Source organism: Staurois parvus, unplaced genomic scaffold, assembly GCF_062004578.1.
Source record: "Staurois parvus isolate SC_StPar_1 unplaced genomic scaffold, SC_StPar_1.0 ptg002181l, whole genome shotgun sequence".
In the NCBI taxonomy this organism is placed as follows: Eukaryota; Metazoa; Chordata; class Amphibia; order Anura; family Ranidae; genus Staurois; species Staurois parvus.
Genome location: NW_028319977.1, coordinates 1,094,915 through 1,112,723, shown reverse-complemented (window position 1 = coordinate 1,112,723; position 17,809 = coordinate 1,094,915). Strand labels below are relative to the sequence as shown.

Below are 17,809 nucleotides of genomic sequence, written 5' to 3'. Positions count from 1 at the left end.
AATTGTGTCGAAATGGCATGTGCAAGATTATCAAGGGGAAAAAAAAAAAAAAAATGGGGGGGTAAAAATTTGAAAAAATGGGGGGGGGGGGTAAAAAAAAAAAATGGGCTGCTTAATGAAGCTTCATTAGCCAGCTGGATGAGTTCACATCTCAAAAACATTGCTGACAGCAATAAAACACAGGAATGGTGGGAAAGATTGTCAATAATCCTATTCATATCTATAATAGTGAATAGGAAAATTATCATTATATTGGTGCTAATAATATTCATAAATATAATAAAACTACATAGATATTTTATAAAAAAAAACTTGCATAGGTATATATAATAAAACAATATAATGAAAAAATAAAATATACATATATATATATATATATATATAAAAAATAATAAAAAAAATAATATATATATATGTGGTAATAAACAGGGAAAAAAATGATGAATACATTTCAGTAATTACTCTTATAGACCGAATAAACAGAATGGTATTAGATATATAAAATATGAAAAATAATGTATAAAATATCAAAGATAATAATCATGTAATAATAGTGATGTGTGTTTTATTATAGAATATATGGAGAACCCTAAGTTACCACTTAGATGATACTATGTACTTCAAGGTCCTCATTAAGGCCATTCGGTAACATAGATCCAAATTGTTTCCCTTTTACATAGGAGGGCTAACCTCTCATTGTCAGTAAGGGTTCCTTTGGGAATGTGTTCTATGGCCATCACTTCTAGGACACTAAAATTCTTGTTGTGATGGCAAAGAAAATGCCTAGGGACACTGTATTTGTCACATCCATCTTTTATGAGCCTTCTATGTTCTCCAATGCGTTTACGTAGAGGAAGTATTGTGCGGCCCACATATATCAATTTACAGGGACATGTGAGCACATAAACCACATGATCTGTTTTTTTTTTTTTTACCCCCCCCCATTTTTTCAAATTTTTACCCCCCCCCCCCCCCCATTTTTTTTTTTTTTTTTTTCCCCTTGATAATCTTGCACATGTCATTTTGACACAATTAAGGCCAAAAGGTTTTTGATATGGTCCTATTTAGGTTTTAATCACACTTTGTTCCTGTCCTTATAATGTGTTTTCATATTTCAATTGCAATCTGATCCTGTTGTGAGACGAGCCGTCTGCTCTTGATTATCCCTTTGATTATCCCCTTGGTTGTTAAGCCGGCCCCTTCCGCCGTGCAGGTCTCCTATAAAATGGCCGATTGCTGGACTTTTCACAGACTCGACAAAGCGCATGCGCGTGAAACATGTTGTCCCAGCAACCGGCCTCTTCCTTCTAAAGCTGCGGCTCCAGCAAGAGTTCCCCCCACCGTCTCTCCACATCGTGGTGACGTCATCCAGGACGCTGGGACGTCGGGTAAACGTGGTCCCTGCACTGACAGGCATTCTACTCCACTGCTTCCCTCTGAGCGGACGGGCCGGCCATCTTGGAACCTGGCTTCCTAAAGCCACAGGCTGGTTATTTATTATTGTTTTACCATATGACTTATTAAAGGCACACCTCCATACAAGGTGGATTATTTTTATCACAAAACTACACAGCGCCTGGCTCCTGTTCATATGCGTTAAAGTCCAGCTTTTTGCCGCCGCAAATATTGGTTACTAGGGCGTAAAGGGGTTAAATGTCCCTTCTCCTTTGTGTACATTCATCTGTCAGCCAGCTGACAGCTAAATGAGCCGGGCGGGGATGTAAGGATGCCAGCAGGTGCCTCTTTAAACTCCTACACAAAACTCGTACGTATGTGCATTTTAAATACATTTTTGGTGCATTTTCTGTGTAGATCTATGGGGCCAAAAAAGAGCAACAACAGCAGCAAAGTAGCACTGGTACCTTTTCCAAAAGTGCAGTGCTGTTGCGCTGAATAGAAATACTTGTCATTTGTCCCAGACTTGCTGGCACAGTCCCTTTTTCAGTCATCTGTCCCACCCCTTCCATCTCCCAGGCTGTGTCCCTCTGAGCAAGGCGGCAGCTACACTTTCAGTATGTGTACAGCCTTGTCAGGCTGTTGTGTTAGCATTTGGGTGGGCAGGTTGGGGGCGGTAAAACTGCTACTCAGATGCTTGTTTTTACTACTGCGTGTGTGAAAGAGCTCTTTGGGGTCAATCACAGGTTGTACTTTCATACCAGCTGCACTCCTTTCTCCCTGTACTGACTATGTGCCATTGTAAACTCTGATGAATCAGCAGGGCAGTGTACAAGAGTCAGTAGGGCAGAGGACAGGGGTCAGCAGAGCAGAGAACAAGGGCTATGGGGGCAGAAGACAAGGGTCAGTAAGGCAGGGTACAGGGGTCAGCACGGCAGGGTACTGGGGTCAGCACGGCAGGGTACAGGGAGTTAGCAGGTAAGAGGACAGGGGTTAGCAGAGAAGAGGATAAGGTCACTTCTGGCAGAGCACTCAACAGAGCTCCTCATTCCATCCCCGCACTGCAGACAACCTGGGCACTTGGCCAGTGGCGTATTTAAGTTTTTTGCTGCCCTAGGCAACACACAATCAGACCTTCCCCCAGACCTCCCTCCCCTGCAGAGATTCTGACAGTGACCAACACCCTTGCTCCCCCCACCCAAGAGAGCCTTCCAATAACACCACTCTACCCCCCCAGCTCATTGTGAATGACGGAACCATCTTGATCCATTTTACTGATGATCGTACGTTGTGTCTCTATGGAGACAATGGCCTTGTCCCAGACTATCACTGAGCTGTTGGTCCACTTCTGTTGTAGAGCTGACATGATGGCACAGCTCATTGTGAATGACTGCACTGTGTGAGTAGCCAAATTAATCTCTTATAGGGTATCCATCAAAGTCCCCAGATAGATAATTAAACCTGATGTAGTCCAGAGGAGGAAGAAAGTTACATAACAAACATATATGAATGGTGATGTCTTCACCTCCCTCCGGTACCCGAAGAGCCAAGGGCACCATCCAGAGGAGGACACATAACCTCCCTCATACATCAAGAAAGGTCTGGCTCATACACAGGCCAAGTAGTCATATCTTTGTGAAACAGAAGGCATATTGGTGAGCAAGTCCTGAAGTATGGACAGTCCCAAGTTATCAAGGCAGAGCAAAGGTAGGATTGTTGGTAATTATCGTAACAGCATCAAGATCAAAGTCCCTGAGAGACCTCTAGGTGTGAAATAGGCCTTTTTCTGACTGATTTCGCCGGTACAACTGGCTGCCTCAGAGGTAGGCTCAAAACTGTTTTTTTTTTTTAAATGATATGTTTTTAAGATATTTTTTTAAGGTCCATTTACCGCAGCAAAGGGCATGATGCTCTTCTCCATGAAGACTGGGTAGACTGCAGCTTGATGGTACGGAGCTGCTGTTTCCCAAGGTGAAGGCCCATATATCGCAGCAAAGGGCATGGCGCTCTCCTCCATGAAGACTGGGTAGACAGCAGCCTGACGGTACGGAGCTGCTGTTTCCCAAGGTGAAGGTTCATTTATCACAGTATTGCGCTCTTAGTTATGTTGTGCACCTCCCATCCGGAATCAATCAGGATATCCACAGAGCTCTCCTTGGCAGTAGATACTCAATACACTGCTTGGTTAAGTGTCCCACTTTCTTGCATATATGACAGACCTTCCATTCATGATATTACACTAGGTATGGTCTTCTTTTCATGACATCACACTAGGTATGGTCTTCTTTTCATGACATCACACTAGGTATGGTCTTCTTCTTTTTTTTGTGTGCAAAATTTACACAAAACAAATCATAAATGATCCCTCCACACCTCCTCCTCCCCTTTTCATACCCCACCTCTCATCCCCACCCTACCCGCGCCGCCATCTATCGCCCATAATATAACTAGATGCGCAGCTCTAAAGTCTCATTCAATTAATAAATTATGACTAATAATTATATTACATTATATTTATATATAAAAAGTGGAGACTCTCATGGCGTAGTAACAACAAACTTCCGATTTTCATGAAAGGCTAAAAACATTCACATTCCATAGGGATATCAAAGGCAGTGTACATAGAAAAGTGTCAAAGCATCCAATCCTCCTTCCTTGATTGGCGGCAGCCTACTTCTGGGTTCCGGTCAGCGTGATGGTGTCACTTCCTCTGGCCTTGGATAGTGACGCAAATTTCCCCTCTCAGCACAAATCCCCCCCTCCCAGCACAAATCCTCTCCCACAAATCCCCCCTCCTAGTATAAATCCCCCTTCTTAGCACAAATCCCCCCAATTCCCCCTCCCAGCACAAATCCCCTTTCCTACGTTAAATCCCCCCTAATTCCCCCTCCTAGCACAAATCCCCTGTCCTACGATAAATCCCCCCTAATTCCCCCTCCCAGCACTAATCCCCTGTCCTACGATAAATCCACCCTTAGCAGAAATCCTGCCTCTTGACCCAAATTCCCCTTCCCCCCCATCCCTTATCCTAGCACTAATTCTATCCTCAAGATCTTCCCCCACCATAACTCAAATCACCCCACCCCTTCCTAGCATAAATCCTCCCCCCCTCAAATGTTATCTTCTGTATGGAGGAGTGCTGTTCTGATGACAGGAGTGGGAAGAGTACAGCACAGCCCCCACCACCTGTCTCTCTGCCGCTGTTATTTCTCCGGCACCCCACCCTAGCACCCCCCCTAGATCCGGCCATGTCGAAAGGTCTTGTTGGGAAATTTCGTTTTAATCAGCGCTGCCGCCAATCAGGAGTCCCCGCTGTCAGAATACAGTAGCGCAGAAGGGAGGATTCCCGCCTCCACCTCCAATGCGTTTGCCTTTTGTTGTTCAGCCAGTATGGCCAGCTTAAACTTCATCCATGTCCAGCCTTCCATAAAGGTTGCTGCAAAGCAGAAACAGAAACATTCCAACATCGATGTCATAATGGAAGATCTTCATCCTTGGATTACCGCTATGATGAGCACGTAATATGTCCAAAATCGATATCTTTTCACATTTGTCGTCCAAATCTATATAAATGTCTTCACCAACCACTTTTATATAAATCATTTCCTTTTTCATTTTCTTGATTTTCCCGTGTGTGCTCACTATGACACCTCTCTTAAATAGATCTTTGGCCGTGTATTTAGTCATATCTTCTGTATAATGGATCCTTGGAACCTTTCCAGCAAAGCCTGACTTTTCACCCAGCAAGTCGTCCACACAGTTTTTCCTATACTTCTTGTACAGGTCTATGATGCCCTTCATATCTTCACAGGTGTCTTTGACATCAGCTAACGCCTGCTCGTTGATTTTCACTTCAGCTGCTCTTCTCTCACGAAGTTCATGTTTCCCTTTGATTTCATTGCGAATTAGGTTGGTGACCTCTTCGTAGCATGTCGCCTCTGTGAAGTAACCGGCTTTTTGCAAAATCTGCAGGTTTGCAGTGACGGTTTTTGTTATAGATTTCTGAGAGGCATCTTCTTGATTTTCAGTTGAACAGGATCCTTCCTGTTCATTTGCACCGTTAGTGTCGTTGGGAGTTGTGCTTTCTGTTACAATCTCCTCTTTCTCCTCTTCCTTCTCCTCCTTCTCATCCTTCTCCTTCTCCTCCTTCTCTTTCTTCTCCTCCTCCTTCTCCTTCTTTTCCTCCTTCTCTTCCTTCTCTTCCTTCTCTTCCTTCTCCTCCTTCTCTTCCTTCTCCTCCTTCTCTTCCTTCTCCTCCTTCTCCTTCTCCTCCTTCTCTTCCTTCTCCTCCTTCTCTTCCTTCTCCTTCTCCTCCTTCTCCTTCTCCTTCTTTTCCTGTTCGAGCGTCAGAATCTCTTGGAGTTTTTGTTCAGGTGTCTTAGCCATAAGTTGTAGGACCAAATTCATGGTGGAAACCTTGGCTTTCTCTGTTTCACCATCCAAATTCTCCAGCGGAGGTAATTTGCTGTATAAAGATAGGGGGATGTTAGTTATTTTCCTTGTCTTGTTATAGGCAGCTCCATGAGTGGCCTCAAGCTCGTTAAGTGGAGGGACTGGTCCAGTACCCTTATACATTTGGTACACAATGTCCGCGGTTGGCGAAAGTCCGCGGTCGCAGAATACAGCCTTCTCATACATAGAAAGCAGAGTATGTGTATAGATGATGTCCCCTGCATGTATGATTATCTGGGGAGTCTGTATTGCGTCAGCGTACTTGGTAAAGCAGAATTTTTTCTCTGGTTCTATAGTGTTCAGAACTTGCTTAAAGAAACTCCCGAGCTTTTGGGAGGTTTTCTTGATATAGTTGTCCAATCCAGGCGCTTGATCTGTGTTGGCAGAGAAGGGATGCATGGTCATGCAGAAGATTGAAGATATGAACAATAAGTTGTTCCTCTGGTTTGAAAATTCACCTACATAGATGTCAAATTTATCCGGTTCCACTATGGCTGTGTGGAGGTACTGAGAAAGGAAATAGCCAACAGACTCCGACAGTAAATCTTCACCTACCATTGGAAACTTGCTTAGCAAAGATTGTTGGAGGACTTTGGTTAGGTATCTCAGCCCATAAGGAATCTTGTTCACAGATGAGAATATGTCCTGTAGGAATGTGTCCGTCAGGGCATATACATCAATTTTATGGCTGAATAGTTTTCGCATTTTTTTCTCCAGCTTGGTACGCTTCTTGTGTTTAGAGTCTGGATAGGTCAGTCTATCATCGATTCTCAAGGTGTCCATTATTCCCCGAGTCAGCGCGTTGACTATGGGATTGTACTTTGCTTTCTGGGTGTAAAAATATTTGATGACCTTTAGAATCTGTGATTTTCCCTGAAATATGTCCTGAACGCTAGCAATTTTGGTTTCCACTTCTTTACGAAGAGCAAATTCCATCAATTTCAGGAAATAGTACTCTTCTCGTGGAGTTTTGCCGTAGTTGTAGAGCTGGAGGAGCAGTCTGCTTGTAAATGTGATAATATCATTATAGGATGTCAGCTGGTCCATGAGTCTGGTCAGGTAAGCTGGATCCGTCTGCAGATAGTAGAAGAGGTGTTCATAGGACTCCAGCCTCTCACTTCTCTTCCTGTCCTCGCGAGCCTCCTGTCTATGCTTGGCTATGGCCTCTTTAACTTGCTCCTTATTGCTAGGCTTTAGTTTTTTGAATCTGGAGACGAGATCCTGTTGAGTGATATTTTCTTTCACTAAAGCTGCGATTTCTATGTCCAAGTTGTCCATCTCACACCTCTGTTCATTGAGGGTTTTAGAATGAGACGTTAATTCCACGTTCAATGTGTTCATCCGCAGCTGCAGATTGAAGTTTGGGTCATGGGGGCTCAAGCATTTAGAAAACTGGATGACCGAGCTCGGCGATGGGCTTTCACTATGCATGAAATCGTGGAATCGCTGTTGTTCCAAGCTTCTTCTGGCCCATGACTGAAGTTTTACAACGATTTCACGATGCCGCTCCTCTAACCTTTCTCTCTCAAGTCTTTCATCTTCAGTCTCCTTCACCACTTCGTCTTTCTTCTGTTCCTCCGTCTCTTTGAGTTTAATGTCTTCATTCGTCGTCTTTGGCTGATCTTCCACTGCAAATAATGACCTCAGCCATTTGCAGGGACTGTTGCAAAGGAAGCCCAAGCCTGTCCTTCTGGGAGATGCCCTCCCTCCTGTAGTGTGGTGGGTGTTTCTCACCATTTCTGCTATCAGATGGTAGAATACACCAAGAATTTCTATTGGTAGTAATCAGATGTCTTCAGATCAGATGTGTTCACCACAACAGTCACTTGTAGACTGAACTCTGCCTCTGCTGGCTTCTATTTTTAGCCTCTGCTCCACTGTGACAGTTTCTTTTTTGTACAAAAACTTTATTGGCACAGCCTCTGCTGCACTGTGATGACCTCATAGTTACAGTTGCACAGTTCAAACATTTTTTTTTCAACAAAACTTTATTGACACAGTGACAGCCAACTGACACATCATAGCCTGGAAGTGATAACTGCCAGCAGAGGAGGAATGAACACATCGCTGTATCTTCAGTATTGGGTGTAGCCGCACGTCTTGAAGATCTGCTTGCGAAACACTTTGTCGTTTGGACATTCTACAAATGTAACACTTGTGTGGGGTGTTTATTAGGGTTTTTTTTTTGGGTGAAGCAATTGAGAATCACGATGGATTCGCTGGATACTCGCATGGATTGCAATGTCTTTGGAAGTCGAATACATATATGGAGTGTTTTTTAATTTTCAGTTTTGGGTGGAGTGATTGAGAATCATGATGGATTTGTTGGATATTCACAGGAAATCAACATCTTTGTAAGGTAACCACATATATGGGGAATCACAATAGATTTGCTGGATATTCACGTATATTGCAATGTCTTTGGAAGGTGATCACATTTATGGGGTGTTTTTTATTGTTTTCAATTTTGGATGGAGCGATTGAGAATCAAGATGGGTTTGTTGGATATTCACAGGGAATGCAATGTCTTTTGAAGGTGACCAAATATATGGAGTGTTTTAATAGTTTCAGTTTTTGGCAGAGCCATTGAGAATCACGATGGATTAGATGGATTGCAATGTCTTTGGCGGGGGACCACATAAATGGGCTGTTTGTTTATTTATTTATTTTTCATTTTAATGTGGAGCGATTGAGAATTAAGATAGTTTGATTGGATTTTCACATGGATCACAATGTCTTTTGAAGGTGATCACATATATATGAGGTGTTTATTGTTTTGAATTTTGGGTAGAGTGATTGATTGTCACTATGGATTTGCTGTATATCCACATGGCTTTCAATGTCTTTGGAAGGCGACCACATCTATGAGATGTTTAATGAACATTTTTAATGGTTTCAGTTTTGTGGGAGCTGCTGAAAATCTTTCCGATTTTGGGTGGAGTGCAGTGATGATACATTGGGGGATATGTAATGATGGGTGGAGTACACACTATCCAGGGGAGGTTCACAGTCCCTCCCCTCCTCCTCCCGTGGGATGTGCACATGCCCCATCTCCGGATCTCACGGGGGTACAATCGGGGGGGGGGGGGGGGGATAAGCAGAGAGCCAAGCCATTGTCATTGTCTCTTTACCCTGATTGGTGATTAGTTGTCTCCAAGGGACACAGCTCACCACAGATCACCGCGTTGTATCTGTATACTATCTGTAGTCTTCTCTTCTCTACATCTGTTCAAAGTTCTTAATTGGTAAAGCTTGTCTGAGCGTTCACAAAAAAGGGGGCGTAGAGCTGAAGTTACACTCTGCAGAGCTCAGTGAGGAGAGCTGATTGGAGGGAAGAGACGCCCCCCTTTCCCCCACATACACAGCTCACAGGAACAGAGCTTAGGTTGTCATTCTGCTGGAGGTCCCTCCCCATCACCATATTTTTCTTGGTGTCAGGAAAACTTGTGAGAAGTGACTGGTGCTGATAGCAGAGGAATGAAATAGCAGGCAGAAATGACCCTTAGTGCTCTGGATTGAGACAAGTACACCCTATAGAGGGAAATGCTTTGTTCCTTTGTCATGTCTGAGGTTTACAACCACTTTAAGTTCTATCAATCATGGAGGCTCACCATCACGGGGCATTACCTAGAGTGGTCTGCATGCAAATACATTCTTTCTGGGAACTCCCACTCCTCCACACTGATGTCCACCCATCAAGGCATTTATATATTTGCATAACTCCTCCCAAGATCCAGCCCCCTGTTTTCATCATAATGGAAGGCTCTTGAGAGGAGTACGGGGTGTTGTGATGTTTTCAGGAAGCTATGCACAGCACCCTGCAGGCCCCTCCCAGCAGCCATGATCTGCCTGAATTGCATGAAGAAGCACAGAGACGCAGTGATGACATCACTAGATGTAAAATAAGATGTGTAATGAAACGACAAAGGTTTCATGTAACATGTTATTAGCGTGTTAATAAGTGAGGAGGGAGGAACTAGGACAGAAAATATACATCTATGAAACTTCAGTTTTAGCCTTTTTAGAAACTTGCTGACACCTTGTTATTGGAGCCTGAATTATAACTGTCATTTTATTCCCAGAATTCCCTGCTCACAGCTCTGACTTCCTATAGATAGGTGTGAAGGAGGAAGATGACCCCCAGGAGCTGGGTGAGTGACACTCCAAAACATGTCTAGCTCCAATATTGTGTTCAGTACTGTGTCTGATGGACGTCTTGTAACCACTTGTCCTCCGTAAGGTTTTACCCCCTTCATGACCAGGACATTTTGTGCTATTCAGCACTGCACTACTTCAACTGGTTATTGTGTGGTCATGCAACACTGTACCAAATAAAATCTATTACATTTTTCTTTCACACAAATAGAGCTTTCTTTTGGTGGTATTTGATCACCACTGGGTTTATTTTTTATTATGTAAACAAAAAAAGATTGAACATTTTGAAAATAAATTATTTTCTACTTTCTGTTCTAAAATATGTCCAATAAAATCAAACTTCTTCATAATTGTAGGCCAAAATGTATCCTGCTGCGTCTTTGGTAAAAACAAATCCCAATAAGTGTATATTGGTTTGTGTGACAGTTCTGGTGTCTACAAACTATGGGATATATATGTGAAAATGGCTCAATCCTGATGTACTGACGGCCTCTCATTTATTGATCCCTAAATGCCAGGACAGTACAAATATCCCCTAAATGACCCCTTTTTTGAAAGTGGACAGTCTGAGGTATTTTAGTAAAATGCACAGAAAGTTTAAATTTTTTTTTGTCACAATTTTGAAATTTTTAATACATTTTTTTTCACATTTTTTTCTTTTACATACTGTCACTAGAACAGTGCAGTGCCATAATATGACTGGTGATTCTGTACTTCTCTGGTGAGGTGATTAGAGATTTGTTTTTACACTTTGATTGCTGGTACAATAATGATCACTGTAACAACAATGTTTTGAACTGTCATGAATGGGTTACATTCATAACAGATGTGCTTAGTATTGTGATCACATGGTACATATAAGGTGCTGTGATTGGCTCAGGTTCCATGTGATAGCTGTGGGCCATTCGTAGCATTACAATGCTAAGCACAATTGTTGTGAATTAAACTCATTCATAACAGTTTTGTTGACGTGATCATGTGATTGCTATGCGATCACCTGACACCCCAGCGTCTCATAGTGGCTGGTTACCAGGATCCGCAATCCGCTGTGTCCACCGAGGGAGAGGTGCGCCAATGCGCATGTGCTAAGTTACGTACAAGTACATCACTTAGCATGTCTGTGCCGCCCTCCCGGAACAGGTTCAACTTGCCCAAAATTTCACCTTAAGCCTGCCAAAGATTTCCCCAGTGTGTCCTGATCACACATGGCCTCTGTAACATAAATAAAAGGTAGATAAAAACAATAAAAGCTTGCCTATCTTCAGACAACTATTCATCCCCTCTAACCCATCCTGCACTCTCTCACCGATGCCATTTCTGGGAGTGGGGGGAGCGCTAATCAAAGTCTGCTGATGCGGCCACCCAGCCTGGATCCCAAGAGGTCCCTTGTGCTGATTTCCTACTTCTTCTTGTTTTTGGAGAACCACGCCACTGACAAACCAATAGGAAGTGTCGTCATCACACGAGCAGTGACATGGACACCCGAAGGACTCCACTTCCTGTAATCTGGATTCTCTAGTCTCAAGATTCAGGATGAGAGAATCATGTGACTGCGGCTTTAGATGTGTAAAAAGGTCCAACGGTCAGTCAGAGGGGTATGGTGGAGATAGGTAGAGCCTAGAGATCAGCTTTATTTCTCATTATATTTAAGGATCATTCCATGTGACATTGAACAGTTATAATGAGTTACTGACAGCCATTTCTTCCCGCAGATTGTATGAACTGTGACGCGTTAGCAGTCAGTGACCTCCACAATACACCAACCATGAAGAGAGCGCACACATCGCCACCAAAGCTCCTCGCCAAAACTGTAACAAAGACATGTATATGTTAATGAGGTGACCAGGCAGATAAAAATGAATGTAAACATTCGCATTTGGTTGGGTACTCCTTTAATGAAAGGTTACAGTAGCCTGTAGGCTAGGGGTTAATGAAAGGTTATGATGGCGCATCCCAGAAGAAATTCTCAGCAATGAGAAATTCAGCTTCCATCATTATTGAAGCTCTTTAGAATCATGATATTTATGTGGAACTGCACTGCATCTGAGCACCACAAGCCAAAAATGCTATTTCATTCATTTTTAATATTCAGAGCAAACTTCCCCATCCATCCGTGTCTCCATGCTTTATTTTGCCAAGAATTCACTTTGAAAACCACCGCCTGGCATTTCTGGTCATATCCATTTTGAGTAAGGGAAGATGATTGTGTAGCTTTTACTCCCTGGAATCCATCTGCCCTTAACCGGGTGTTCTTAGGTCAGAGAAACCCCTCCTCCCCTCCTGAAAACTCCTGTGGGATGTATGACATCATTTGCCTAGGCCTGGAAACCATGAAGTAACTGAAGAAATGTAAAAAAAATGTAAATAAGTAAATAAGTACTTTCCTATCTATTTACTAATGCTAGCAGCACAAGGTTAAACAATAGTCGGTTGATTGAGAGAGTGAATTCCGAAGCTTTAATCTGCAAAGAGCTGACTTGGTATTTCCCTGCAAAATTTGCAAGAAAGCCTTTCCCAGCCATTCCTTTCTACTGAGCCACACGTAGGTTCACTCCACAGCAAAGCCATTCATCTGCCAGGACTGCGGTAAGGTTTTCTGTCAAGGTGACTACCTGAAATCTCACTGCTGGTTACACACAGATTAACCACCTCCCACCATATAGTAATATGATGGATGCAAGGTAGTTCTCTCGTTCTGGGAGGACGTCATATGATTGATGTCAATTGGTGGTTATAGTGTACACAGGGTGACTTGCACGATTCACGTGTTACTCACAGTTGATTCTGTTTTTGCACAGATTGAAGTATATACTTCTTAGTTGTGAAGGTATATACATATTGTTTGAAGGTAATACACTATTTTAGTTTTATTTTATCGGGTCCGGAGTGATGGAAATATTGAAGTTGGACACACAGGATTGAGAGATTGTGTTGGACTTGGAAATATATTTTGGGACTATATTTAATTTTTTTTAAAATTTTGTTATTTGAATTTTGTTTATTGTTTGGTTTATTAATTTTATTTAAGGATAAGAAAAAGGTTTGAATATTATTTACTTTCAAGGGTGAAAGTGTGAATTTTTCTTGGGATTATAAATTGTGTACCCACTATGTGAGTTTTATTCAGTTTTGTGAGTTACCGAGTGATTATGTAATAGGTTATATTGTTGTCAATGTCATAGTTCACATCAGCTTGGGGTTCCAGTACGTTCCGGCTGCAGGAAAAAAAAGATGAACAGGCTTCATTATTCCTGCACACAACTGTAAACGCAGTAAAATGGATTAAAAACACACCGGAATGCACAAGCCCCTGTTTACATTGAAGCAAAAAAGAGTGGAAAAAATGAACAGGAAAGCATAAATAACGCACTGAAATGCGTCAAAAACGCGGATGCAGGAACTCATCCGAGACGCATCTAGACTGCGTTTCTATGGTGGGAAGTGACCCTAAATGTGGGTGCAATTTTATTTCCTTTTATTGCCTGTAATAAATCTACACTTAGATGGCGGCTCCCGATTTTGTTTGACAGTGCAAGAGTTCATATCCAAATACTCATCCAGAGAAGCTGCAGCCATATCCAGTGGACATACCCAATGGTTACTTAGCACAAGACCTTCATACTTTCATACACCCAACTTCACTGCCTTCGCTTTTCTAGCGCCATATGACAAGTAGCACTAGATTTACTAAAGATTATTGGGATACAAGCTGTACTGGCAATGCTGCCATATTGGGCATGTTGAGCCCAGCCCTGGATCACCTCTTGTAAGATGTTGTATTCTATGTAAGTCCTGGGTCACACCAGTGCGACTTGTCATGCGATTTGACAGTTACAAATTCCATGACAAGTCGCACCCTCTTTTGCACAATGGAACAGTTCAAATCGGTGAAATTCTAACTCCATCAGAGTCGCCCCAATTTTGAAGATAGTTCCTGCACTACTTTTTGTGATTTCTGGAGCGACTTGCATAGAGATCTGTGCATGAAGTCGCACTGATGTCTTCCAAGTCACACGTGGAGTTGCACTGTCATGTGACCTTGAAATCATGCAACTTCAGGTTGGATCCAGTGTGAACCAGAGCTCACGAACAATGCATCTTTGTGAGGAGTCGCAGGCAGATGGGGCCACACTCGGCCTCAATTTCAGCTTCACTGTGGGAGTTGTCACTATCTAGGACTTCTCTTCGGGCCGGGAGTCAGAGTAGAGTATCTCCTATCTGAGGCTTCTCATATAGGCACTTTAAGGGAGGATTGCAATAAAGCGTTCGTCCATCTAAAACTGATATTCGAGAGTTTGATGGATGCTGGTGAATCAGACCACGTGACAGTCTTGAAGACTCTAATGGTGAGATCCCTGGTCTGTACACCTGCTCTGCCCATTATACTCCCACAATCCCTATGCATAGATTCCATATCTCCACATCTGCTGTTCCCAATTTGAGGGGTTCCCACCATCCCTGTGGGAGTTCCCTCTCTTCTGTTCACCTGCTGTTCCCATTATGAGGGGTTTCCAGCATCCCTTTGCTGAGTTCCAATGTCTATGCACCTGCTGTGCCCATTATGAGGGGTTCCCACCATCCTTGCTTGATATATACATTATTCTGCACACCAAATGCCGCCCTGTAGCAGTATATCTTCTATAGGGCGGACGGGAAGCGGTTAAACAGCTCCCACTGTTAGGACTTGTTTAGATTAGTAGTTGGGGATGGTAAAAATGAGTGGTTTTGCTACGCTTTCACTGCCCCCCATCACTGACCATGACTACCGTTTGTTGGTGCGTGTAGTTGAACTTGTTTTTGTGCTTCATCACAGAGTTCTCCAAATCTTTCATAGAAATGGCACCAAGATCATGGCTGCAGCTCTTAATCACTTCCCATCAGAACGTCTATGTATGGACATCAGATGGGAAGTAGTTATAGAGGACAAAACCTAGTCCACGTATGAACTACATTGTAGCCGCAAAGTAAAAAAAAAGTCTTCCAAATGCTTTCCCAGTCCTATGATGTCCCCCATTTCTTGGATTGTGACCAGCCGGGTACTTGTAAATGTCACCTACTGACCCAGCCAAGCCTTTATCTGAGTCTCAGGGAACTCTACAGGTCATTTAGACCCTACAAGCCAGCCAAGACCTCAATGGACACAGAGCTTCATCACCGTCAAGAGACTGTAGGAGCTACAGAACCGTGCTAAAGGTTTAGGCTGTCAAGTGCAGCACTTTATCCTGGCAAGAGTCATCAACCAGCAGAACTGGAACATTGACCTACAGAGCACTGATGTACCCAGTGTGTGTACTGTTTCCAAAGCTACAGATGGTAGTTGGCAGGATTCGAACCTGCGTGGGGAAATCCCAATGGATTTAGAATCCATCGCCTTAACCGCTCGGCCACAACTACTAGGTAATGTGTAAAGTGAGGACGCTTTAGAAAAAAATGATGAATAATTTTTTGCTCTTAACCACTTGCCTACCAGGCACTTATACCCCCTTCCTTACCAGGCCAATTTTCAGCTTTCAGCGCTGCCGCACTTTGACAATTGCGCGGTCATGCAACATTGTACCCATATGAAATTTTGATCATTTTTTTCTCACAAATAGAGCTTTCTTTTGGTGGTATTTAATCGCCACTGGGCGCTTTACTTTTTGCGCTATAAATTAAAAAAAGTGCAAAAAATTTGAAAAAAAAAAAAGTTTATTTGTTTCTTTTATAAAATTTTTCAAACGGGTGTTTTTTCTTCTTCACTGATTTGCGTTGATGAGGCGGCACTGGTAGGCGGCACTGATGGGCACTGATAGGCAGCACTAAAGGGCACTGATAGGCAGTACTAATGAGGTGGCACGGATAGGCGGCACTGATAGACAGCACTAATTAGGGGTCACGGATAGGCGGCACTGATATGCAGCACTGATAGGCGGCACTGATAGGTGACACTGATTATGGGTACTGATAGACGGCACTGACTGGCATCACTTCTGGGCACTGACTGGCGGCACTGACTGGCACAACCCCTGGGCACTGACTGGTGGCACTGGTGGGCAGCACTGGTGGGTGGGCACAGGTGGGTGGCACTGGTGGGCACAGGTGGGTGGCACTGGTGGGCACAGGTGGGTGGGCACAGGTGGGTGGCACTGCTGGCACATGTAGGTGGCACTTCTGGGCACAGGTAGGTGGCACTGCAGAGTGGCACAGGTGGGGGCACTGCTGGGCACAGGTGGGTGCACTGCTGGGCATGGGTGGGCGGGGCTAGTGGGCGCACTGCTGGGCGGAACTTGCGGATGTCACTGCTGGGGACCGATCATCAGGGCACTGATCATCAGTGCCCTGATGATCGGTGCCGATCCCCGCTGTGACAACTGCTGGTTCTCGGCAGTACTTTCCTCATGATCTGACAGCGTGAGGAAAGTGCAGCCGAGAACCGGCACTTGCATTTCCCTGTGATCAGCGTGTCATTGGACACCGCTGATCACGTGGTAAAAGGCCGGTGGGATCGGCCTTTCACCACATCTCGTGATCAGCTGTGTCCGTAGGAGAGCCAGGAGAGCGCGTTCTGGGAGGACGTCATATGACGTCCACCCAGAACTAGCCGGCCGCGGTGAAGCCGTCATTCGGCTATGCGCGGTCGGCAAGAGGTTAAACATGTCCATTAAAAGAATTTTTAAAAATAACATTTTCGTCTTAACTTTAGGTCAAAATATATTCTGCTTCATGTCTTTGCTAAAAACAATCCCAATACGTGTAAATTAATTGATGTATGTGAAAGGTATAGCATTTACAAATGGTGGTATATATGCTGGGATTTTTTCTTTAATTTTTAATAATAATGGCGTCGATCAGCGACTTACAGTGGGACTGCGGTGGGCATTCTTACACTGGGGCTGAATTGACTTGGTGTCACTGACATCCCCAGTGACACCAATACAGTGATCAATGCTAAACAAAGCAATGACACTGTATGAATGGCACTGGGCAGGAAGGGGTTAACATGAGGGGCGATCAAAGGGTTAATTAACTGTGTGCTGTTTCATTACGTGCTCTGTCTCTGTGCTTCGCTGTAAGGACACTGCTTTGGATGGCTGTGCTCTGCACAGCCATCCAAAGCAGTGTGCTCATGCTGACAGAGAGGAGAACTGTTTTGCTTACGAACAGTTCTTCTCCTCGTCGGAGATGCTTGGCAATCACTGGCCGATATCCAGTGATTGACGGTCGCGAATGGCGGCGCGGGTAGGGCGCATGCGTGCCCCTTACCCAGAAATGCGAAATCACGTACAGTATATACGTGATTTTGCATACCCGTGTCACCCTGTGGTACTATTTCACCTATAGGACGGTCGGGAAGCAGATTATTTCCATACTGTTCAAATTAAAACAACTGACCATTCAACGTACTTAGACTTAAAGCAGAACTTCACTCTCCTAATCATCATTGACTATTTGTAATCCTTGTGCTGCTAGCATTAGTAAATAGATAGGAAAGTATATCAGGTTTACAGGATTTAAACCTTTTTTTTTTTTTTTTTTTTTTTTTTTACATTTCTTCAGTTATTTCCTGTTTTTTTCTTGGCAAATGTCATACATCCCAGGAGTCTTCAGGAGGGAAGGAGGGGTTTTCTCAGCTAAGCACTCCCTCCTGCCTACTTGCCTAAGCTGAGGGTAGATGGATTCTAGGAAGTGAATGCTATGTGAATCATCTGCCCTCACTCAAGATGGCCACGGCCAGAAATGCTAGCTGGTGTTTTTCAATTTGATTTCTCAATAAAATGAAACCTGGAGACATGGATGGATGGGGGAGTTTGCTTTGAATATGAAAAAT

General features: G+C 43.6%; 1 protein-coding gene across 1 annotated transcript; it reads right to left on the bottom strand.

Annotated features, from left to right (window-relative positions):
- Positions 1–4,794: 4,794 nt before the first annotated feature.
- On the bottom strand, positions 4,795–7,584 carry LOC149432226 (ras GTPase-activating-like protein IQGAP1). The gene is made up of 2 exons (XM_089665337.1): positions 5,812–7,584; positions 4,795–5,439 (listed from the first exon to the last, which is right to left on the bottom strand). Exons 1-2 carry the CDS (start codon positions 7,582–7,584, stop codon positions 4,795–4,797), a joined length of 2,418 nt encoding a protein of 805 aa, XP_089521463.1.
- Positions 7,585–17,809: the final 10,225 nt, after the last annotated feature.